Source organism: Bubalus bubalis, chromosome 3 (assembly GCF_019923935.1).
Source record: "Bubalus bubalis isolate 160015118507 breed Murrah chromosome 3, NDDB_SH_1, whole genome shotgun sequence".
Classification (NCBI taxonomy): Eukaryota; Metazoa; Chordata; class Mammalia; order Artiodactyla; family Bovidae; genus Bubalus; species Bubalus bubalis.
The window spans coordinates 64344226-64370467 of NC_059159.1; the positions used below are offsets into that span (position 1 = coordinate 64344226).

At 46.3% G+C, this 26242-nt stretch overlaps 1 protein-coding gene across 2 annotated transcripts; it reads right to left on the bottom strand.

Moving 5' to 3' along the window:
• Positions 1–2803: 2803 nt before the first annotated feature.
• Positions 2804–25878, bottom strand: LOC102389468 (histone PARylation factor 1). 2 transcript variants are annotated; one of them, XM_006061812.4, is made up of 8 exons: positions 25723–25878; positions 16328–16487; positions 14410–14599; positions 13021–13119; positions 7161–7311; positions 5429–5516; positions 3917–4089; positions 2804–3039 (listed from the first exon to the last, which is right to left on the bottom strand). In XM_006061812.4, exons 1-8 carry the CDS (start codon positions 25768–25770, stop codon positions 2908–2910), a joined length of 1041 nt encoding a protein of 346 aa, XP_006061874.4. In that variant the 5' UTR covers positions 25771–25878; the 3' UTR covers positions 2804–2907. The 2 variants fall into 2 exon arrangements, with proteins under 2 accessions (XP_006061874.4, XP_044795614.2); XM_044939679.2 differs by lacking the exon at positions 13021–13119.
• Positions 25879–26242: the final 364 nt, after the last annotated feature.

The window sequence follows — 26242 nt, forward strand, 5'->3', positions numbered from 1 at the left end:
CAGGCAAATAAATGGTTGCAGAGGATATCCGCGCTCCAGATGGACACTCAGCTGAAAATTGAGGGGAAGAATGACATGGGGAGACCAAGCTTTGGCGAGCAAGGCCCATAGCTTTATTTTCAACAGGGGCTTATATACCCTAAGTTACACATAGATAATAGGGGATGCAAAGTCAGCAGTCTTTGATGCTTATCAAAAACCAGGGTTTCTTTCCTGCAAATTTATCGTATACAAATGGTTTAGGTGATTTACATCATCTGGCCAGAAGGCCTATTAACATTTTATGACTCTTGACAAGGACTTATCAACAAAGACATTTTCTCTAAGAGTAATTATTTTAAGGTTTGGCGCCATCTTTCGAAGATAAAATTGCATTCCTATAGAGCGGATGTGTAATGGGTTTACAAAGGAAAGAATTTATTACCTTAAGGGTCTAAAGTTACTAACACCAAGGCCACTACTTATTTTTTCTACATACCAACTATTAATTAATACATATTCAAGGATACAATACAGGGGATGTGAAAACTTGGCAACAAGCATTGGCTCATCAATGAAATCTTTTACTAGTTTTATTCTGACAGTTTCTAACTCTCTGAGAGGCTCTAAGCTATTTGAATATCTTAAGCTTCCCGTGCCTCTCGAGGCTGGGAGACTGTAAACAATCGTATGCATAGCTGTAGGTGTCCGGGTAAACTTGTCAGGCGAGTTAGAGAGCCATCTGAGGGGTTTGGATTTAAACACTCCTAATTGCCCAGGAACTTTATTAATTGGAGCTGTAAGTTAACTCTTTGGCAGAGAGAGCGAGATGGTGGTGGGGGACAGCCCCCAGTAAAGTCAGAGGTGAGAGCACAAAGCAATAAAGTAGGCAGACTCTGGTTTTTGGGGGTAGATGCTCGAGAATATCCGGGGGCACTCCCGAGGCTCGATCCCACCTTTGCGTGTGCCGAGCCTCCTTCCTCATGACCTTTGTCATGAGTGGAATGTCTCTCGCAGGCTCCCGGCAGTGTCCGACTCTGTGTGACCCCATGGACGGCAGCCACCAGGCTCCCCCATCCCTGGGATTCTCCAGGCAAGAACACAGGAGTGGGTTGCCATTTCCTTCTCCAGTGCAGGAAAGTGAAAAGTGAAAGTGAAGTCGCTCAGTCATGTCTGACTCTTTGTGACCCCCATGGACTGCAGCCTACCAGGCTCCTCCATCCATGGGATTTTCTGGGCAAGAGTACTGGAGTGGGGTGCTATTGCCTTCTCTGCCTTGGAAGGCTGGCCCCTCCCAAAATGTGTGAGCAGCCCTCAGACACAGCTGCTGGGCGTGGAGCCTGGAAGTGTCTTCACAAGCCTGTTCTCAGGAAGCCCTGCTCATAGCTGTAGTCTTCACATTGTAACTGCCATGTTCTTGGCACTGGTGCACAAATCCTATTTTGGTTCTGATACACCACGCCTTCTGATGATACACACACAGGTGTGTGAGCAATGGATGGTGAGCTGAATTTTTTTTTTTAATCCTTTCATTTATTCTTTGATAAGCAATCCTGTTGAAATCTGTATTACTGAATCACAAGAAGGCAAATTTAGAAAACTTACATTTGAAGTGGTTGTATCAACAAGCAGCACGGTTAAAGGAATCGAGAATTTGTAGCCAGCTTGCGTCGTTTTAATGGAAGGTACACTTGAGATTAAGGTAAACACATTAACAACTATTTCTAAATACTTCTGCAATATTAACAAGGACCTTAGAAATTAAACAAATCTGTGGAAAGAGCTCAAGTACTGCTTCAAAGGTTAGACTATGTTTTAACACACTCTATACTGTGTCGGGTTTTTAACACAAATCGCTTGGCGTTCAGACGCGCCTGGACCCTGCAGGTAGCGCTCAGGGAAGGGACTGCATCACAGCCTGGGCCCTCTGTCAGCACGGGCCAGTCCTGGATGGGACTGAGGCCCCGTCTGCTGCGTCTCAGTGGCTGTGGCCAGGGGGACGGTGCTGGACATGGGCTTCAGCTGAGAGGAGCTGTGACTCGTGGGCGTGTCATCTCCGGCAGTGCTGGAGAGACTCCCCCTGGCACCCAGCGAGGGGCACGGTGTTCACCAGGCGCACGTCCATTCGGAGGCTCGTCTGACTCCAGGGCCTCCCCGGGAGTGTGTCCTGCTTCTGCTGTCCCGAAGACTCCAGGTCTTGGGACTCAGGAGGCGGCGACACAGTAACTTTGGAGAGTTCCGTGGGCAGGCCCAGCTGGTTCTACAAGATGGGGGTGAGCCAGGTGACCTCGGGGGGAAGCTCTGCTAACGGGCCTGTGGCCCATCCACAGCTTGCTGCTTTGCATCTGACCGTGAGCTCTGAGTCTGTAAGGTAAGGGATGTCTTGTCAGGTTTAAAAAGGATCTGCATCTGGTGAAACACAGCTCCCCTTGGACTGCACTGGAGACCCAGTGCATACTTTGTCGTGGAAAACCCTCCTGGTGTGTTGAGCACACACTGTGTCCGCATCCTGTACTGTACTGCACACCGAGCCCTGGGAGCAGTGCCGGAAGGAATGGACCCCAGGGGCTGAGTGAATGCTGTCCACCTGAAGCTGGGGAGGGTCTGGGGAGGGTCTGGGGTGGGCCCCAAGGCCCCGTCCTTGTGGCTGCAGCTCGTGTTAACCCCTAGTCTCGGGACCCAACTCCTCCGGGCTCATCCACAGGCGCTGGGCATGGCCTGCTGTTGAAGGGGACAGTGGGGCTGAACCCCCTCATCCGTAGGTGAGCTGAGCATCACCGTGCAGGTGACCCAACTGGCTGAAAGAAAAGCAGGCCACCAGAGCTTTAGAAAAGTTGCCATCCATTTATTTCCTGTAGTCCTTAAAAACAGAAGAACATGTTTCACACTAAAGCTCTGCAATCCTGTACACCAGAGAGGCAGCCCCCCTCATACTGCAAGCTGGTCCACGTCCTCTTGGCTCCTGTTTGCTAGATGAGCTTCAATAATTTCCGCAAAGAGATTCCTCTTCAGCAGATTATATGCCAGAGGTAAAAGCTGGCCAGCAACTTTATGAAAATACTGAAAAACCAAAGAAGGTGACATTAGCCAGAGAGTGCAGCAGGCACTTGTTTAACAGAGCCCACGTCCCGAATGCAGACCCTTCACCTGTCTCCAGGTGCCGTGGCCGGGGAGGACAGACTGCGGCCACAAGCAGGACAGAGGGTCGGGGAGCGCTCCCCACACTCCCACGGCCACTGCTGGGAAGACAGGACTTGAGGCAGGTGACAGCCCCGAAGTCACCGTATCACCTGCCTCCCTGACCCTGAAACAACTAGAGCTGAGGTACCCCCTGCTGGAACTGTGAGTGGGTGTCTCCTGTTTAATGAGGAGGTGTTAGTGATAAAACATCGCCACTAAGTCTTAAAGATTTTAAAGCATATTGCCAAATAGCATTTGCTCTTCATCTAACACAGAACAGATCCCCTATGGAGAATGAGATGGAGCCCAAGAAGGTGTGTGTGTCACACTGAAGCTGTATACGTAGCTAATAGGTTACTTGAACATTTGTTGTTGAGTTTCTAAGTCATGTTCAACTCTTTTGAGGAGTGCAGCCCGCCAGGCTCCTCTGTTCATGGGATTCTCCAAGCAAGTTGCCATTTCCTCCTCCAGGGGATCTTCCCCACCCAGGGATCGAACCTGCATCTCCTGCATTGGCAGGCGGGTTTCTTTACCACTGAGCCACTTGGGAAGCCCCATGTTAACATATACCTGAAGGCAAAAAAGTCTTGGTCATTCACCTTGGCCAGAAACATAAGATGAACCTCAAATAGGAAATATTCTTAGAACTCAAGAATCTTTCAAGAATCTGCTTAAAATAATTTCAAAAAGTTCATTTTGAAATTCCAGCTGAGTCCATACCCCACGCATGTGTGTGTGTGGGGGGGTGCTCACTCACGTGGGAGCCATGGCAGAAGAGGTCCAGCCCCAGCTCCAGCCCCATCCCATAGTCGCACTCATCGTTAGCAAACTGCACGTAGGTCATCATCTCCTGGACGGGGGCAAAGGCCTGCAGTCTGTCGGCGTCGCTCGGGGCCTCCACAATTGTCCCGCAGATTCTCCTGAGGCTGGCTGAGAGAGCAGGGCCGCAGCGTTAGCTGTGAGCACCCACGCCTCCCCGTGACACCGTCCCTGGGGCCTCCTGCCTTGGTGCTGTAACACATCAGCCGTTTTACTTTAGCCATTTTTATGCTCGAATCTTAACAAAAACCATTTCTTGTTCCAGCAAAGTTGTTTCTCCATGAGTCTAACTACAACCAGGAGTCACACCAACTTCCAGAGATTTTCCCTGGGCTAGTCCAGGGTGCACAGACCATGGCCAAGCCTGGCCCACCTGTTTTTAACTGTCCTTAAGATGTGTTTTCATTTTTAAATGGTTGAAAAAAATCAAAAACAGTATGGAGACCGAGCATACACAGAGCCCCACTCTGGGCTCATCCACACCAGAAGCTGGGTTTAAAAAAAAAATCCTAATAGTAAAGTTTGCTCTTTTTGCCTTTGTCTAACTTACTTTTAAAAAGCAGTACAGAAAAATACAAGAGACAAATCACTGTGGAATTAAACCTTTACCAATTCCTTTACCAACATGGGGGTGTGGGGCCACAGCACAAATGCAATTTGAGATAAAATAGAGAAAACTGCTTAACATTTATCCACATAGAAAAAACCAGTGCTTTAAGATGTCTGATCTCGATGCCCTCTTGTTTGCACGCCCCACCCCTCCCCTCCCAAGGGAGCCAGATGAAGGGGTGTTCCCAGGAGAAAACGAAAGGGGAAGGGCAAGGGGACAGGCAGAGCGCTCAGGAGAGATTTTATCCTCCTTTTCAACAAAGCATCAGATTTTGTGTATCCTTTTCAACAAAGCAACAGTTAGATTTTGTGTATGAAAAGTCCATTTGCAAAGAGTACTTACAGAAGAAGTAACTCAGGATGGGCTTCTAAAAGCTAAAAAAAACCTACACTCAGATGGAAAACTGTCCACAAACACTTGCTGTTTCAGTAACTACTATGGTGTAAGTTGACTGTAATGTCAAAGGTTGTGAATTAGTAGAAAAAGTCACCTAGACCATAGGCTCGTATTGTTTAAACTTGTAAAAACACTGTTCCGAGTGCTGTTAGGCAAGCAGTGCATTAATAATAAGCACCTTATGTATCGGGTTACTCCCAGACACCCCTTTGGACAGTACTCACTGCCACTCACCATGTGACAGATGGAAGACGTGGTTTAATAAAGCTATACAACTGGTTAAGGCCACACAGCTGCAAACCCAGCTTCAGTTCAAGCCTGCCTGACCCCAGAGCCTGAGCCCTTCGTCACTGCAGGTGGGGTGGGGAACTGTATCCACCTATTCAACACAAGGAAACTCCCCCCACACATTAACACATGCTCATGACCACATAAATACCCTACCGTCCGTTTCAGGGAGCTCTCTGTATCCAACATCATTTTTATCCACTGGGACAACCAAGCCTGCCCCATGAAAGGTCTTTGTCACCACCTTAAATAAAACAAAAATAACATGGAAAATAGACGAAAACAACAAAGGGGGCAAATAAAGCTCATACACAGACTCTTAAGACTTCTGCCAAAATATAATTTGTGCCTTTTATTTCAGTAAATTTGGACCCCAGGGCAGAAGTTTACTATTATTTCTTTCCTTTAAAATCAGGTAGAAGTCAAGCACTTGAAATAATTACAGAGCAGTGCAATGAATGGCCTTTACTAACTGTCAGCATAGGGAAGTCACCCCCGTGTGCCCCGCCACAGAGGCAGGGGGTGGTGTCAGTTCAGTCCCCAGCCACAGCTGCTGTGCAGAGAGCCAGAGGCCCGCCCAGTAGGAGGGGATGTGGCCAGAACTGCCCGTCAGCGAAACGCAGGTCCCCAGGAGCATTCAGACTTGCCAGCAAACTTCCCTTAAGTCAGGCAGCTTCTAGTTTTGGGGCGCCCTTTATGGAGGCAAATGACAACCATTATCACCATGGTTGAAATCATGGTTCCAAGGCTTTTTTTCTTTTTATTTATGTGTTTACCAGGCTATGTCACAGTGGGGTGAGACACGCTCCCCTCCCCCTCACTCTAAGGTGGGAAAAGGCCCCTGGTGAAAACTGGAGAGGTCAAACAGCAACATGAAATCCCTATGCAGGGAGTTTCATGCCATGGACACTTTTAGAAACTACTTCCTGACCTCCAGGACTAAAAGAGCTGATAAGACAGGAATTCAGTGACTACAACTTACCTGAAAGTCACCCACCCCTGCAGCTGAGTTAGGATCAGAAAAGGAACTGGAGTAGGATTTTTAATAACTAAGCTAAAGTACTTAGTTACCAGTACTAGCTTATTCAGGGCTGACTAGTACTTCATTTGGCTGAGAATGCACAGATGAAGCAGCCACATGCAGGAGACACTGCTCAGAGGCTGGAGGAGACTGGGTGTCCAGACTCCAGTAATAAATGTCCCTCCTCAGGGGTTATCAGGATGGACTCAGAGAATTCTCATTTGCCCCAAAGCAGAATTCTTTCAGCTTCTCAGTTACCCAGGCAGGTGCAAGTGAAAAACCCGAAGGATCCCAAACCCAGAGGTATCTGCTATTTATGAAACTCCACTCACACAGCAGGCGCAAAAGGAAGGCTGGTGGGCTCAATAGCAAGGAGAGAAGACTTCTCACACCAGTTCCTGGAGGAATTCACACACCCCAGTACACAGCTCAGGAACAACATCGCCCATATGCCAACTACCCTCAGGGCTGACTATAAAGCCCGTAAGGCAGACCTTTACAAATCTACCCAAAATCACCTGGCATGAAATCATCCAACCTTAGCTATTAAAAAAAGAAATGTAAGCAAGTGTGAGGTACAAAGCCGCTCTTCTACTATGAGATGAGCGACTGGTAGGTCAAGACTAAAGAGAGACCGGGCTGGCCTGGCCTGAGTTCTGCAACCACAGCGAGGGTGCCCTGTCTCGTGCCCACCACACCTGCAGGACTCTTCCAGTCCAGCCCCCGAACCACCCTGGAGCCAGCTCTGTGGGAGGCGGGGGCAGCTCTCCTCAGGAGGGGAGGGGAGGAGATGCAGGAGAGCAGGAACCCACCCCCGCCGCCCCCCAACCCTGAAACAGCAAACAGACCGACAGGTAGGATTCATACTTTCTTGTCTCTCTGCTTCATCCTCACAGTTCTCTGCTCCAGGGAGAACCCCAGTTCTCTAGCTGCTTCTGTGAGTTTCTCATCTATGGTTTTCAAGAGACTAGTTTTCTTCTTATCTGTTACTTCTTTAAGTTTTTTCATCAAAAATAATCTGAAAAAGAAGTAAAAGCCCTCATTAGTATGTAGCCCTCGTTCGTATGTACGCTACTGTACTAAGTGCACCGACCCTGGGAAGTTGAGGGGAGCCAAGTTACAGACATCAAACCCCGAGAAATAGAAGGCAGAATAACCACCAACGTTCTCTCAAAGCCCCTAACAGATTCTTCAGACAAGAGAAAAGCAGTATTAATAAATACCTGCCAGTCACAGAAACAGCAAACAAGATCTGTTTATCCCTGTGCTGTCTACAACCAAGACGTAAGGTACTTAAAAAGTGAGGTTAAGCCAAGTGTATGTTGCATCACTCGATGCTAGGATCTGACATACAACCTTGCAGAAGTCTGATGTAACAGGAGAAAAGAATGTGGAGACACCAAAAAACAACTTTCCACTTGTGCAGAACTGGAGGACCTTTATAATACTTAAACATCAGCAAATTCTTTTAAATGTTACCTTCAAATCTGTGTTAAGAAATTTTAAAAATGTAAAGGAAAGGAAAACTTTTATAAGCTAATACAAAAGCGCAATTCAAAATAACTTTTTTTTAAAGTAACTTTTATTTTCACTTTTATTTTTTTGGTTGCATGGTAAGGCATGTGGGATCTTAGTTCCCCCACAGGGGATTGGACTCATGCCCCCCAACAGTAGAAGCACAGAGTCTTAATTACCAGACCACCAGCGAAGTATACAAAATAAATTTTAAAGGTATGTGAAATAGTACATTATTGCCAGTTATGGAAATAATTTTATGTTAAGAATGCATGAGAGGGTGTGGAGATAAGGGAACCCTCCTACACTGTTGGTGGGAACGTAAGTTGGTTGCAGCCACTATGGGGAACAGTATGGAGGGTCCTCAAAAAACTAAGAACAGAGCTACCGTACTCCTGAGCATACACCTGGAGAAAACTATAATCTGAAAAGACATGTCCGTGCACCCCAGTGTTCACTGCACACTATTCACAACAGCCTGGACATGGAAGCAACCTAGATGTCCATCAACAGAGGGGTGGTAAAGAAGATGTGGTACCTACATACAATGGAATACTACTCAGCAATAAAAGAACGAAATAATGTCATCTGTGCAGCATGGATGAACCCAGAGACTATCATACTACGTGAAGTGAGGGAAAGAATCGTAAAAATAGGATACAAATGAATTTATCTACAAAACAAAAGATAGAGTTACAGATGTAGAAAACAAACTTACGGTTACCAGGAAGTAAGGGATAAACTGGGAGATTGGGACCGGCATGTACACACTATATAAAACAGATAACTAAGAAGGACCTATTGTATACAGCACGGGGAACTCTACACAATAGTCTGTAATGAGCTACATGGGAAAACAATCTAAAAAACGGGATATATGTGTAACTCATTCATGTGCTGTACAGCAGAAACTAACCCAACATTGTAAACCAACTATACTGCAGTAATTTTTTTTAAAAAAGACTTCTACCGCTAGAGCAGAAAGTCAAGAGTGCAAGAGCAAGCTGGAATTGGCCCAGTCCCCTTCCTGCAGCCACTGCCAGGCTCGCGGGAGGAAGCCGCTCCTGCCCAGCACTGACGCTGGGCAGTGCCTGCTGGGGCATTGTTCTCAACCCCATTTTACAGATCAGGAAGCTGAGGCAGAGGACCACTCCGTACCCAAGCTGAGAGAATGAATGTGCGCTGGTTAAAGCCGAGACCACCAGGATCAGTGTCTCCTAATTACAGCAAAGTCCCAGCACACCTTGTGTGGCCTCAGCAGCCGGGAGGCGGAGGTCGGTCTGTCAACACGACCGCACAGCACGCTGCGGCCCGGGCCTGGGGCCCCTCCCCTCACTGCCCCTCTCCACGGCGCGCCTCCTCCCTGCCTCCCTCGGGCCCAGGGGAGGGCCTCTCGGGGCAGGGCCCACCCCTACCGGCGGCCCTGCTGCCCGGCAAGGACCATTTCCGCTCCTGCTTGCTCAGCTCCGTCTCAGCTTCAAACCTGAGCTGACACCGCTCTGTGGTGCTTGATGTGGTGGAGATGTACCCACGGAAAGAGCCAGAACATCCTGTGCTGTTCCACGAGAGCCATGAGTGAGCCTGGACCTCGGGAGACTCCTGCGGTGCTCGTGAGGAAAAGATCAGTTCACTAGGCTATAGAGTGCTCCCCCAGAGTGAAGCTCGCCGTCACACCAGACTCCCCGTCCCGTCACGGTGGGGGAGACCACAGCCACAGCACCACCCATCACAGTAGCAAAGTCTTCAGGAAGTGAGCGGCTGCCATGCTCACAAGGCTGGTTACAACTTCCCCCAATTCTAATGTTTGCTTTTCAAATCTTGAATTTTTAGAAATGACAGCAGTCAATTGTCTTCATCAGTTCATTTGAGAAAACGTCTCCCGAACACTCAGGTCAGAATACCCAGTTGTGTGCCGGCCACTCTCTCCAGTGGAAGTGGAAAACAGCTGAGCTCAGCTCTTGGTCCCACAGGGCCTCTCTCAGAGCCAGAGCCTCCGCACGTCCCACCCGGCGCCCAGCCTCAGGGCCTGATTCGTCCTTCCAGCTCAGTCAGCAACCTGGGGACCGTGCTGACACTCGCGTTGTGGCCGTGCTGTGACCACACTGTCTGCCGCTCACCCGCTGCCTCGTGCCCGTCGAGGGATGAGAGAACACCCCCACCACGACCCAGAGCGCCCCTCACGGCCCCTGAGCCGACACCCCACTGTCCGAGAGCCGCTGTGGAACTGAGCACACGTCAGAACCTCCTGGGTTCCCAGTTTCAAGGACTCTACTCAGAGCCACTGCTTGAAAAGTCATGGCCTATGAGAGTAAGTCCGCAGGACACAGGACAGCAAGGCAGGGCGGCAGAGGACGTCCGGGCGCAGGGGAGAGGAGAAGAGGATATTTAACAGTGCAACTCGACCCAAGACCTGACACTCTGGCCATATTTAGAGAAAGTAGCAAGTGTTTTAAATGGTCTTTGGGCCCCAATCGAAGTACGCACCCATTAAATGTCCACTGAAATGAATGTTTGTTTAATTAAAGTTACAGAAGTGCACCTCTGGGCTACACTCAGATTTACCTGTAATAGGTAGTTTTAAAAAATGTTCCCGAGTCCTGCTCTGGAGGAGCTGAGGAGCAGCAGCTGAGGTGAAGCTCCCATGTGCGGGCCTCAAACCATTAACTCAGCATCAGTGCCCAGAGCAGCCTGTGCACCCTACAGTCTCTGAGACCTTTCAGGAGTATGTGAGGTCCAGACTACTGCTACAATTATTTTAGGGAAAAGAAAGAACAGAATAAAGAAAATAACTTCTAATTTTGTTGTATAAAGATACGAATTTTAAAACCTCCAGTCTACCCGGATTTCTGTGTGCGTTCCAGGATGTGAAGCGGGGACCTTTCCACACCATTCTGTTACATGACCTCCTCACGCAATGTGTCCACACCTTCCTAAACTGATGGATCAATATCCCGGTGCTACATTGCATGGATAGTCTCTGTTTACTTACCTAATTTTCTCTACTGCTGGAAATGTGCATTTTTTCCAACTTTTCCTTTTTATAAATAACCTGCAATATATACAGATATCTGTGTACGAACCCAAAACTTCTTCAGATAAGGAGCTAGGAATGGAATTGCCAATTTAAGGTGCAGCACAGTACCTGGCAACCTTCATTATCTGTGAAGAAATCTTTGAAAAAATATATAAACAGCCGTATTCCAACTGCTCTCCATAAACGTTTTGCCAATTAACACAGAGCACAAGGATTTCTTACACGGTAAACACCACTGGGCATTCAGTTCAGTTCAGTTCAGTCACTCAGTCGTGTCCGACTCTTTGTGACCCCATGAATCGCAGCACGCCAGGCCTCCCTGTCCATCACCAACTCCCGGAGTTCACCCAGACTCACGTCCATCGAGTCAGTGATGCCATCCAGCCATCTCATCCTCTGGCGTCCCCTTCTCCTCCTGCCCCAAATCCCTCCCGGCATCAGAGTCTTTTCCAATGAGTCAACTCTTCGCATGAGGTGGCCAAAGTACTGGAGTTTCAGCTTTAGCATCATTCCTTCCAAAGAACACCCAGGGCTGATCTCCACTGGGTATTACCACTCTTTAATTTTTACTCACCTTTGTTAGCCGAATTTGCATTTTCTAGGGCTACTATTAAATCTTACACAAAGAAAACTAGTTTCCCTAGGCATAAATAATTTGTTTTTAACAAATGGTCTGCCTGAAAACACCTTACTCAGGCTGATATACAAATTATTTTAATTAACTGATTTCAATAAAGTCTCAAAAATTATACTAAATATACACAAAGTATTATAATCTATAATAAATGAAAAGTATTATAATCTATAGAAGTATTATTAATACTTTATCAAACATATGTTTGATATAAATTACCAAAGTACAAAACATTTTTTGAATAACATTAGCTACTCAAATCCTTGGTGGTCTTCCCCTAAATTATAAATTTATCACCAATGAATTTTTGTTTTCTTTCTTCTGTGTTCTGATAAGCTAAAAAATGCCAGAACAATCTTGTATTATTTTAGATAACAACTGAACTTTCTTTTTAATAAGACCAGTAGGACTGAAGGAAACGTGGTGGTTCTGCTGTCAGAGTTTGTGGAATGAATGCCTGACTCACAGAGCAGGCGCCGCGCACAGGAAAAAGCCTCTCTCCCATGAACCCACACATCGGTGCAGGAGAAGGACAAGGAAACAAACAACGAAGGGTGTGAAGAACCATATAAAATATGAAAAGCAAGCCACACCTTCTGTAACGTCAGAGCTGCCAGGAGAGAAGGGAGCCTGCCGGGAGCCCTCCGCCCTTCGGACGCAGCGGTCTGCACGTGCAGGGGCCCTGCAGGCGCACCGACAGACTTGAGTCCGAGTTCTGTTTACTGCCAATCTGTGCCATGCAAGCACAGGGAATCAAAGTCTTTTTAAAAGCAGGTGATTAAAAGACGTCACACAAACATGATCTACTTAGCGAGTCAGATGCTTTCTTCATTTTATTACAGTCCACTGCACAGCTGCTGCGGACGGGGCCTGCAGCTGCCCAGGACAGAAAAAGGTGCCCCCGTGACGCCCACCCTGTGCTTCAGCTCATGCCGCTCGCCCCCCTACCCTACTGAAGACGAGGCCCTGATATCAGAGGGTGGAGACCGGATCCAGCCCCACTGGCTCGCAGAGGCACATGACCGTCCTGTCCCGTCCCCAATGTCCAGGGACGGTGGGCAAGGGGCTCCCTCTCACTGGCCCAGATCCTGACAGACAATGTAGTCCCAGAGCCCCACTCCCCAGCTCTTCTCTGGGGGTCAGAGACCACCCATCACTGAGCTGAGTCAACAACACCCCCCCACCGGCCCCTCACTCCCACCCTGCCCCCAGGATGTGCGGACTGCCTGCTTCACGACACTCAACCTCCTGTGTGAATCACATTTCACGTAATGCAGCTTCTCAGTAGGAGCTCGCCATGACTGTGTTTAAAGTCAGATGCCTAAAAATCCTGTGACCTTGCCATGGGACAAATAAGGTCAAGTTTAAGTAATATTTTCATTAAGTAGTTAGAAAAGAGTCTATTGTTTGGTGAAAAGATGAAGTGTGTATGCAAGGGAAGTCTTCAAAATTCATGGAAATGCTCTAAAAATCAGAGACAGACTGCTACGGTATAAAAATTGTAAACAAATATCAATAGGAGAGGTAGTGAAATATTTTCTTACTTGACTGCAGCAAACACATTATCTCCACTTTGAACAATTATACAATTTTTCTTTGCTTCGTTTGTACCGACAAATACAGGAAGTTCATCAGGAGAATCCCTGTTTAAACGAAAGGTAGTAAAAATTTAGCTGCCCATAACTTATCAAAAGGGAGGATTTTAGGTTTGAAAATAAGAATTTATATCTGCATGTCTTTTAAAAAATTGCTAATGAATTTGCTAGGTTTAAGTTCTAGGCTTCTTAGGAATATCCACAACAAATCTCATTTATATAACAGAACCTAAAATTAAGATTCTTAGGACCTAGTTACTTTTACACCTAAATACAAAGAAAGGGGGAATAAAGCTTGTCAAAAGGAGGTGAAATTACATACAATCATCCCACCCCAGTTTTACAGTCTGTGAAAAAGAAAGAAGGTGGAGCAGCAAAAAGAAACGAGACAGGAGGACCACAGAATGTTTGTGGTAAAGAACTGGAAGCATACCGACGACCAAGTCCCTTTACTGTATGACTAGGAAACCACACAGAGAGACCAGGTGACTCACCTAAGGTCCTGGACGGGCAGCGGGAGGCCAGCGGGTCAGGGCCCGACTCCCAGCCCTGGGTGCCCACAGCACCCCTACGTTCCCTCCACATTCTGTCCTTCACCCCGCCATCAATGACAGCGCCTCTCAAGTGGACAAGGGATCCCCGCCCCCACCAGCTCTAGTTCTAAAAGTCTGAGCATCTTGCATGTATCCATTTACCCCCAGATATTCTTGTTAGGTGTGTGGAATGAAAGTGAGTCACAGAAAGTCACGGGTACAGGGGACTGGTACAGGCCACCCAGACAATAAACAAGAGGACCAGTCTGCTTCGGAGTGTGTGCTTTGTTCCACGGCCCTCGGCAGCACATGCCTAACTTAAGTCATAGCAGCTGCTCCGAATTACCTTCCCTGGGCAAAAAGAGCTCTTCTCAACCCCAAAGAAAAAAGTTTATAAGCACAGCAGAAAAACTGATGAGGTTGGCCTAACAAGTTCATCCATTCCAGGGTAGGTCAGTAGGTTAGAACACCACCAACAGAGGGTACATGCCCTTCACCTTGGGGAGGCCAGTGAATGTCTGCTTGCACTCATAAAAGGGGCAATAGCTGTATTTTGGGAGAAGTAAGGGCTCCCCTTGTGGCTCAGTGCTAAAGAATCGCCTGCCAATGCAGGTGACTCAAGTTCAATCCCTGGGTTGAGAAGATCCCCTGGAGGAGGGCATAGCAGCCCACTCCAGTATTCTTGCCTGGACAATCCATGGACAGAGGAGCCTGGCAGGCTACAGTCCACGAAGTCACAAAGACCCAGATACGACTTAGTGACTAAACAAAGACAAAGCTGTATTTTAGAAGAAATGACCCTTACCTGAAATACCCCATGTGGAATTGAGTTTTACTGTCTCCAATAATAATGGTCTGGAACTCAGGAGGATCATAGTAAAATCTCCAGTGAAGATTAAAATTCAAGCTTGCTGATTTTTTCTTTATTTTATGTTTTCCGGCAAGGATATCATAAGGACCCACTAATCGAAGTCCAAGGCTTGCAGATAGTGAATCTATGAATTAAACAAGTTTACTTAGAAGAAGCAGAAAATAGTACCTTTCATTCAGAAAAATGTTTCTAAGCAACCGTCTTTAAAAAGAGCTTCTAAAGTTAAAGAAGTCTTCAGTCACTTGAAGATGTCTGCTGTAAACACTCTATGGAAAAGAAATCAGAGCAATGAAGACGTGGCCCTTACATTTAGGATTTCCTCGTAACTTTACCACTGAGGACCTTTCAAACACTCCTGCTGTTTCTGACTTTGGCCCAAACAGGACAGTTCTGTGTTCCTGGGGGCCTATTAGAGCTGCAGACGTTTAGCTTGTCTCATTACTATGCAATGCAGCTGTTGCCTCAAATATTTGAGCACACCCAGACCAAGGGAGAGGCAAGAGGGCTAGCCCATGAGGACAAGTAATTTAACTACAAATGTGTTTAATTAAAGTACTTCCTCCCTCCCCCACCTCAACTACTGATCAGTCTCAATTCCTGGCCTCCTGGGTGCTCCATCTGGCTCACCCTAACCCAGGCTGAATCCACTTCCTTCTCCAGTCACTGGTAGGAGTTGCCAGGTGTGCATGCTTACGACAGACAGGCCCCTCTGCTTCCCGCAGAGGCAGGACCAGGGCCCAGGATGCCGCGGAGGGAGAACTCTTGGAAGGGCCAACAGTGAGAAGGGCATGGAGATAGTTGACTTGGAGGGGGGAAATAACATCCCCCTCCATGAACAGATATGAGATAGGGCTATAAAGGGAGATCTTGCTGTTTGTACTCTGCTTTTTAGTTCTTCATCCTGTTCTCACTTAAATCCTCTGAATAGTTTCTCAGGCTACTAAATGTTTCTTTAAAGAAAGAGGATATCTACTCTATTGATAGGCATTTACTGTTTGTTACATTTTCATTCTAAACACTGCTTCAGCAGCCATCTCTGCTAACACGCTTGTACACGTCTGTGAATACTTGTAGACAGGCTGCTGCTGCATGGTTGCAATGTGTGGATAACACGGCCCAAGCCCAGCTCTCTCCCGGTATACATTCCTGTCTACAGTCTACAGTCCAGGCAGTGCTTCCCCACAGCGCACGAAGACACTCCATCAGTACAAAAGGGTAACAAGGAAAAGTAACTGCTGCAACATGACCCGTTTTTGGTGTACCTTCTAGGGACAGTATGCCCACACAGTATACAGGGATGTGTGCTTGTGTCTGTGTGTGTGCGTTGTGTCTGTATGTCTGTGTGTGGTGTGTATCTGTGTGCGTGGCTGTGTATGTTCCTGACGTAATACTAATGCAGCAAAAGCTATACACGGTCTCTTTTTTCACTTAAAATATTCCAGGCACGATGCTTTATTACTGCCTGCAAATCTGCCGGATTCTTCTGAAACTATACATACAGTCCACTGAACAGATGTGTGACTGTGAGCACATACGCTGTTTCCTACTTCTTGTTTCGCTGCTGTTGAACACAGGTTTGGGTTCACTGCGTCCGTACAACAGGCTCCTAGAAGCAGCTGTAAGTCACGCTCACGGTCGGAGTGCGCGCCCGTCCTCCCCGCTCATCAGAGCGCACTGCGGGGCGATGCGCCTCTGCTAGTGTAACACGGCACAGTGACACCATCACCTTCTGCTTCTCTGATTTCACACCTCTTTGGGGAAGCTCCTTTCTGTGAACTGCTTAGATCCTGAGTCCAGCTTCCTACTGCCTTTTCCACTGGCAGCAGCAGGAGGAAGGTTCTGGAACACTCACCAGCTGGCTGTTCAGGGTCAAGTCCTTCGCAGAACCTCCAGAAGTGGTAGAAATCTTCAGGCAGAGGAAGCCTGTAATGGCTTTCCACCTCTTTCCGAAGGTCACTGGGCACGTCAGCTTCATAGGACTTACTCTTCTTCACATCGACCGGTTTTTCACACTGAAAATCAGCACACAAAACTTAGTTTCTCTAAAAGTAATTTCAGCAATATGGACTGTTTAACGATATCGCTTATCTTATTCATCCAACTCTATGAGATACATGCATTTTCTTTAAAACTATATGGTGTATGAGTAAAATCTGGGGATTCTTTTGGGCAAGGAGAGAAAAAAGAGTATATAATATACTGGGTCAGGAGGGGCACACACAACAAATATCTAAACACATCTCTCTAAGATAATGGAAATCTAGATCAATGGGACAGGATAGAAAACCCAGAAATAAACCCATGCAACTACAGCCAATTAACCTACAACAAAGGCGACAATACTACACATGTTGGAAAGACAGTCTCTTCAACAAATGATGCTGGTAAAACTGGACAGCTGCTTGTAAGAAAATGAAATTAGATCATTCTTCAACACCACACACAAAAATAAACCCAAATAGATTAAAGACCTAAATGTGAGACCAGGCACTGTAAACATTCTCTGACATAAATTGCAGCATATCTTTTTTGTCTCCCAGAATAATGGAAACAAAAACAAAAGCAAATGGGACCTATTTAAAAGCTTTGGCACAGCAAAGAACACAATAAAAAAAAAAAAAATGAAAAGACAACCCACTGACTGGGAGAAAATACTCGCATGTAATATGACCTATAATGGATTAGTCTTCAACATTTACAAACACTTCATGAGGTTTAACAACATCAAAACAAACAACCCAGTCAAAAAATGGACAAAAGAGTTAACAGACACTCCTCCAAAGAAGACATACAGATGGCCAAGAGGCACATGAAAACATGTTCAACTTTGCTAAATAGAGAAATGCAAATCAAGACTACAATGAGGTATCATCTCACACCAGTCAAAATGGCTATCTTCAAAAAATCCATGAACAACAAATGCTGGAGAGAGTGTGGAGAGAAGGGAACCCTCTTACACTGTTGGTGGGAATATAAACTGGTATAGCCATCATGGAGAACAGTATAAAGATTCCTTAAAAAAACTAAAATAGAGCTATCATATGATGCAGAAATCCCACTCTTGGGCATATATCTAGAGTAAAACATATCTGAAAGGATCCATGTACCTCAGTGTTCACTGAGGCACTGTTTACAATAGCCAAAACATGGAGGCAACCTGAAAGTCCATCAAGAGAGGAATACATAAAGATGTGGTGTGTATATATAATGGCGTATTACTCAACCATTAAAAAGAATATTTGTGGCAACATAAGTAGATCTAGAGATTGTCACACTGACTGAAGTCAGACAGAGGAGAAATATCCTTTGACATCCCTTATATGTGGAATCTAAAAGGAAATGATACAAATGAACTTACTTACAAAACAGAAACAGACTCAGACTTGAGAGAATGAACTTATGGTTGGGGGTGGGGTGTGGGGGTTGAGGTGGGGAAGGATGCAGGGGAAGGGATAATAAGAGAGTTTGGGATGGACATGAACACACTGCTACATTTAGAATGGACAACCAACAAGCACCTACTGTAGAGCACAGGGAACTCTGCTCAATGTTACATGACAGCCTGGATGGGAGGGGAGTTTGCAGGGAGAACGGATACACATATATGTGTGGCTGAGTCCCATCACTGTCCACCTGAAACTATCACAACATTGTTAATTGGCTATAGCCTAATAAATAAAAATGAAATAAAAAAAGAAAGAAAAGAGCAGGTTTTGCCTTGTTTGGGTAAACAGGATGCCATCATGCCTCTTGTTTAAACAGACTAAGCAATCATACCGGAAGGAAATTGTCAGATATAACTGGATATGAGAGGTTAAAACAATTAAAACAGTTAAAAAATTATTTCAGAAAAGGTCCTTTAATGCCAGATTGGTTATAAAACTCCCTCCAGCATCTCTGCAATATAAGTGTATTTTCTAAGTAGGCTAGGCTTTGCAATGCCCCTTAGATACCCGGCCCATCTCCGCAGAGATAAAATTCCTGGTCAAAGGTTACGCATCTTCAGTCTCTGAGAAGTGGTAGGAACTTTCCTTCCTGTCCTTCCTTTCCCATCTACATCAGGGTTGTTCCACTTGAGCCATCCTGCCTCCAGGGGGACACACTCAGCAGTGTCTGGAGACATTGTTGATTGTACAAATCTGGGAGGGAGCGTGTGCTACTGCTACTCTAGTGGGTGGAGGCCAGGGACGCTGCTAAGTGTCCTACAGCACAGGAGGGGCCCTTTAAGAGAAGCTTAACTAACTGGCTCGAATGTCCGCAGAACCAAAACTGAGAAATCCTAACCTTCAGGATCAAATTGACCTTGTAACTTTAGGTATCATTTAAAGTCTGCAAAGTGCATTTATGAACCAGATGATATACATAGAAAGGTACTGTTTTATGAGTGGAAAATAGGATAAATGAAAATGCCTATTGACAGGAGAATGGTTACAGGATTTTCAAACAATGGAGTTTTCAGTTCAGTTGCTCGGTCGTGTCCAACTCTTTGCGACCCCATGGACTGCAGCACGCCAGGCCTCCCTGTCCATCACCAACTCCCAGAGTTTACTCAAACTCATGTCCATTGAGTCGGTGATGCCATCAAGCCATCTCATCCTCTATCGTCTCTTCTTCTCCTGCCTTCAATCTTTTCCAGCAACAGGGTCTTTTCAAAGTTCTCCTCATCAGGGCTAAAGTATTGGAGTTTCAGCTTCAGCATCAGTCCTTCCAATCAATACTTAGGACTGATTTCCTTTAGGATAGACTGGTTGGATCTCCTTTCAGTCCAAGGGACTCTCAAGAGTCTTCTCCAACACCACAGTTCAAAAGCATCAATTCTTCTGCACTCAGCCTTCTTTATAGTCCAACTCTCTCATCCATACAAGACCACTAGAAAAACCATAGCCTTGCCTAGATGGACCTTTGTTGGTAAAGTAATGTCTCTGCTTTTTAATATGCTGTCTAGGTTGGTTTAACTTTTCTTCCAAAGAGCAAGAGTCTTTTAATTTCATGGCTGCAGTCACCACCTGCAGTGATTTTGGAGCCCCCCAAAATAAAGTCTCTCACTGTTTCCACTGTTTTCCCATCTATTTGCCATGAAGTGATGTGACCAGATGCCATGATCTTAGTTTTCTGAATGTTTTAAGCCAACTTTTTCACTCTCCTCTTTTACTTTCATCAAGAGGCTCTTCACTTCTTCTTCACTTTCTGCCATAAGGGTGGTGTTATCTATATATCTGAGACTATTGCTATTTCTCCCGGCAATCTTGATGCCAGCTTGTGCTTCATCAAACCCAGCGTTTCTCATGATGTACTCTGCATATAAGTTAAATAAGCAGGGTGGCAATATACAGCCTTGACGGACTCCTTTCCCTCTTTGGAACCAGTCTGTTGTTCCATGTCCAGTTCTAACTGTTGCTTCCTGACCTGCATACAGGTTTCACAAGAGGCAGGTGAGGTGGTCTGGTATTCCCATCTCTTCCAGAATTTTCCAGTTTATTGTGATCCACATAGTCAAAGGCTTTGGCATAGTCAATAAAACAGAAGTAGATATTTTTCTGGAATTCTCTTGCTTTTTCGATGATCAAACAGATGTTGGCAATTAGATCTCTGGTTCCTCTGCCTTTTCTAAATCCAGCTTCAACATCTGGAAGTTCACGTACTGTTGAAGCCTGGCTTGGAGAATTTTGAGCACTACTTTACTAGCATGTGAGATGAGTGCAACTGTGCTGTAGTGTGAGCATTCTTTGGCACTGCCTTTCTTTGAGACTTGAATGAAGACTGACCTTTTCCAGTACTGCAGCCATTGCTGAATTTTCCAAATTTGCTGGCATATCAAGTGCAGGACTTTCACAGTATCTTTTAAGATTTGAAAGAGTTCAACTGGAATTCCATCACCTCCACTAGCTTTGTTCATAGTGATGCTTCCTAAGGCCCACCTGACTTCACATTCCAGGATGTCTGGCTCTAGGTGAGTGATCATACCATCCTGATTTATCTGGGTTGTGAAGATCTTTTTTGTATCATTCTTCTGTGTATTCTTGTCACCTCTTCTTAATATCTTCTGCTTCTGTTAGGTCCATATCATTTCTGTCCTTTCTTGTGCCCATCTTTGCATGAAATGTCCCCTTGGTATCTCTAATTTTCTTGAAGAGATCTCTAGTATTTCCCATTCTATTGTTTTCCTCTATTTCTTTGCACTGATCACTGAGGAAGGCTTTCTTATCTCTCCTTGTTACTCTTTGGAACTCTGTATTCGAATGGTTATAACTTTCCTTTTGTTCTTTGCCTTTTGCTTCTCTTCTTTTCACAGCTATCTGTAAGGCCTCCTCAGACAACCATTTTGCCTATGTGCCTTTCTTTTTCTTGGGGATGGTCTTGATCTCTGCCTCCTGTACAATGTCATGAACATCCACCCACAGTTCTTCAGGCACACTGTCTATCAGATCTAAACACTTAAATCTATTTCTCACTTCTACTGTATAATCGTAAGGGGTTTGATTTAGGTCATACCTGAATGGTCTAGTGGTTTTCCCTACTTTCTTCAATTTAAATCTGAATTTGGCAATGAGTTCATGGTCTGTGCCACAGTCAGCTCCCGGTCTTGTTTTGCTGACTGTATAGAGCTTCTCTATCTTTGGCTGCAAAGAATATAATCAATCTGATTTCGGTGTTGACCATCTGGTGATGTCCATGTATAGAGTCTTCTCTTCTGTTGATGGAAGAGGGTGTTTACTATGACCAGTGCATTCTCTTGGCAAAACTCTATTAGCCTTTGTCCTGCTTCATTCTGTACTCCAAGGCCAAATTTGCCTGTTACCCCAGGTGTTTCTTGACTTCCTACTTTTGCATTCCAGTCCCCTATAATGAAAAGGACATCCTTTTTCGGTGTTAGTTCTAGAAGGTCTTGTCGGTCTTCACAGAACCGTTCAGCTTCTTCAGCATTACTGGTTGGGGCATAGATTTGGATTACTGTGATATTGAATGGTTTGCCTTTTAAATGAACAGAGATCATTCTCTCATTTTTGAAACTGCATCCAAGTACTGCATTTCAGACTCTTGTTGACTATGATGGCCACTCCACTTCTTCTAAGGGATTCTTGCCCACAATAGTAGATATAATGGTCATCTGAGTGAAATTCATCCATTCCAGTCCATTTTAGTTTGCTGATTCCTAGAATGTCAACGTTCACTCTTGCCATCTCCTGTTTGACCACTTCCAATTTGCCTTGATTCATGGACCTAACATTCCAGGTTCCTATTCAATATTGCTCTTTACAGCATCGGACTTTACTTCCATCACCGGTCACATCCACAACTGGGTGTTGTTTTTTCTTTGGTCTCGTCTCTTCATTCTTTCTGGAGTTATTTCTCCACTGATGTCCAGTAGCACATTAGGCATCTACCAACCTGGGGAGTTCATCTTTCAGTGTCCTATCTTTTTGTCTTTACCTACAGTTCATGGGGTTCTCAAGGCAAGAATACTGAAGTGGTTTGCCATTCCCTTCTCCAGTGGACCACGTTTTGTTAGAACTCTCTACCATGACCCGTCTGTCTTGGGTGGCCCTACATGGCATGGCTCATAGTTTCATTGAGTTAGACAAGGCTGTGGTCCATGTGATCAGACTGGTTAGTTTTCTGTGATTATGAGTTCAGAGGGCTCAAAATGGAGTACTACTTAGTGAAAAGGAAACAGCCACACACAATATGGATCAATGTTAACAACATTAAATGAAGAAAAAAATCCCCAAAGATTATATACAGCATGACAGCCATTTTATGAAGTTCAAAATATGTTCAGACAGGCACAATAAACTCATGGGTGATAAAGGTAAAATAAGAAGACAAAGGAAAAACAGACAGTTGAGGATTGTAGCTGCAATGAATAAGGGCGACAGGAAGGCGCTGGGCAGAAAGGACAAGTGAGGACCGTGAAGATGGAGAGCTGTGGTTCTCCTTTCAGTCCCTGGGCTGGGCAATGGCTTCCCAGGTGTTTGTTCTATAACTAAACAAATGAGGTCAAAGTGGGCCATGACCAGTGATAACAGTGGATTATGCCAAAGATTACAATGTGTCACAGGTCATAAAAAATTAAACTGAACAAAAAGGCTGTTCAAATTGGATCAAAAAATTGATGGTATTATCATGCACACTAAGTTGCTTCAGTTGTTTCTGCTCTTTGCGACCCCATGGACTGTATCCTGCCAAGCTCTTCTGTCCGTGGGATTCTCCAGGCAAGAATACTGGAGAGGGTTGCCATTCCTCCTCCAGGGGATCTTCCTGACCCAGGAGCATCTAAGTCTCCTGCATTGGCAGGCTGGCTCTTTATCACTAGCACCACCTGGGAAGCCCCAGTAGTGATACTAACTAACAGCAATAAAGATGACAGTAAACACTGTTAGTGGTAAGTGCTTGTTATGCACTTACTACAGTGCCTGCCACTCTTCTAAACACCTATAGATGCAACTCATCTAATCCCCAGAAGTACCTCAGGAGCTATTAACAGGTACTATAAGTGCTGCACTCAATATGCCAGCAAATTTGGAAAACTCAGCAGTGGCCACAGGACTGGAAAAGGTCAGTTTTCATTCCAATCCCAAAGAAAGGCAATGTCAAAGAATGCTCAAACTACCGCACAACTGCACTCATCTCACACGTTAGCAAAGTAATGCTCAAAATTCTCCAAGCCAGGCTTCAGCAATATGTGAACCGTGAACTTCCTGATGTTCAAGCCGGTTTTAGAAAAGGCAGAGGAACCAGAGATCAAATTGCCAACATCCGCTGGATCATAGAAAAAGCAAGAGAGTTCCAGAAAAACATCTATTTCTGCTATATTGACTATGGCAAAGCCTTTGACTGTGTGGATCACAATAAACTGTGGAAAATTCTGAAAGAGATGGGAATACCAGACCACCTGATCTGCCTCTTGAGAAATCTGTATGCAGGTCAGGAAGCAACAGTTAGAACTGGACATGGAACAACAGACTGGTTCCAAATAGGAAAAGGAAAACGTCAAGGCTGTATATTGTCACCCTGTTTATTTAACTTATATGCAGAGTACATCATGAGAAACGCTGGACTGGAAGAAACAAAAGCTGGAATCAAGATTGCCAGGAGAAATATCAATAACCTCAGATATGTGGATGACACCACCCTATGGCAGAAAGTGAAGAGGAACTCAAAAGCCTCTTGATGAAAGTGAAAGAGGAGAGTGAAAAAGTTGGCTTAAAGCTCAACATTCAGAAAACGAAGATCACGGCATCCGGTCCCATCACTTCATGGGAAATAGATGGGGAAACAGTGGAAACTGTCAGACTTTATTTTTTGGGGCTCCAAAATCACTGCAGATGGTGACTGCAGCCATGAAATTAAAAGACGCTTACTCCTTGGAAGGAAAGTTATGACCAACCTAGATAGCATATTCAAAAGCAGAGACATAACTTTGCCAACAAAGGTCCGTCTAGTCAAGGCTATGGTTTTTCCTGTGGTCATGTATGGATGTGAGAGTTGGACTGTGAAGAAGGCTAAATGCTGAAGAATTGATGCTTTGAACTGTGGTGTTGGAGAAGACTCTTGAGAGTCCCTTGGACTGCAAAGGAGATCCAACCAGTCCATTCTGAAGGAGATCAGCCCTGGGATTTCTTTGGAAGGAATGATGCTAAAGCTGAAACTCCAGTACTTTGGCCACCTCATGCGAAGAGTTGACTCATTGGAAAAGACTCTGATGCTGGGAGGGATTGGGGGCAAGAGGAGAAGGGGATGCCAGAGGATGAGATGGCTGGATGGCATCACTGACTCGATGGACGTGAGTCTGGGTGAACTCCGGGAGTTGGTGATGGACAGGGAGGCCTGGAGTGCTGCGATTCATGGGGTCGCAAAGAGTCGGAGAGGACTGAGCGACTGATCTGATCTGATCTGATTAGCCACACTCTACAGAGGAGGAAACCGAGGTTAAGTGACTTGCCCTGGGTCTCCACCTAGAAAGTGAAGAACCGCACTGAACCCCAGGTGGGCCAGCTCCGGGGTTGGGGGGTGAGGGTGGTGCTCAACCACTGCATGCTGCCTCTCCAACTGCAAACAGGCAACAGCAGGAACTCATCAAGCCCTGACCCACCCTCCCTCTTGTTTGTGTAACAGCCTCTGGTTAGACTTTCAAAGACAGGCGCAAATCTAAGATGTTATAAAGAAGAGCCTTTAAATGTACCTCGATAAAAGGCAGTTTTGCATACTGGTTAGGCTGCTCAGGGAGATTCTTGACTCTTGCCATTTCCAGCTCTGTCACCTTGGGCGAGTTATCTAACCTCTGTGCCCTATTTTCTCAGCTACACAAAATGTCTATGTAGTACCTATATCATAAGGCTGTGACAATAAATTATTTGTAGACACAGACAGAACAGTGCTAACACAGAATACATAAGTGCTACCTATATTAGGTTAACCGTAGCCTCTGTGGACTCCTCTTCATTTCTGAGACTTTTTTCCTAACACTAACACTCTGTCACAGCAGTTCACTGCCCCTTTAAAGGGAGGAACGAGCGTTTCAGCGCTGCCTGAGCTCACATGCTAGTTCAGGATCCCCCAATTCTCAATAACTAGAGTTCAAGACTATGTAGTACCTGTCCCCCTCAGGGCTGCCCTTATCCTTTATTTACCCTTGTATTCCGAGAAAGCGCGATAGGGGCAAAGGCCGCCCAGAACTTGGCCCTCCGGCACCGTCTCACCCCCACCCCGCCACCACCTGCACCCCAGCTGACAGCGCGCCTGAAGGAAGTTTTGGAAACCCTCCTTTACTCTTTCCAGCCGGACTCTTTCCTGTTCTTGCAGTGCTGACGCACGTGAGATGCAAGAAAGCCTAAGCAGACGGCCCCTCCGAGTGAGCGCCCCTCTTCCCTATCCCGAGCGCCCCGACACCGCTCCCCCGAGTCACCGGCTTCGGGGACGGCTCCACGGGAGGGGCCCCACAGGCCATCCTGCGGGTGGGACAGGGAGGGTGGTGTAGGGGGAGTGGGCTAAGTCAACCCGCCCCCCGGGGGAGGTCCGCCAGGCCGCGCCAACCTGACCCCTAGGACCCCGGGCTATGGCCGCCCCAGGGCTGGGCCCCGAGACTGTAACCGGCCTTGAGCTGTCAACGCGCCCCCGAGGGACCCGGAGACGAGGCGCGGCGCCGCTCTCCGCTCCGACCGCAGCGCGCGGCCTGCCCTCCAGCCGGGGACAAACGCGCCGCGCGATCCTCGGGCCCACGGCCGCCCTCGGACCTCAATGCGGTACCTGCGGCCCCTCTCCGCGGAGTCTACGCTTCGCGCCACCGCCCACCATCCTGCAGCAAGAGGCTACAGTGCCAGCCTGTCCCGCCGAGAGCCCGCGCGCCGCCAACCACTTCCGGTTCAAGGGTCACCAATCGTTCCCCACCCCCGCCGCCGCGCGCACAGAGAAAAGGCACCGCCCCCAGCCCGCCTCCAAGTCTGCGCGTGGCCGAGGCCCCGCCTACTCCGCCTGCCGGGCAGGTGCGCCCTCCGCAGGCTGACCCACTTGAGCATCTGGTTTTCCTTTAAAGAATTACTGCATTTTAAAACGTTTCTGTCAAATTATATGTAAAAGAAAATATATAGGCCTCATTCTGTAGTATTCTAAAGAATGAGAATTCACACATTAACTACCAGAACCATATAGCGACACATAAAATCAGTTGTAGCAGTTGGGGTTGCATACTTGAAGGTTCTCAGACCCAATAAAATGCTACAATAGAAAAGTACAGGTCAAGAAAACCTGTACAATAGAAACAAAAGTA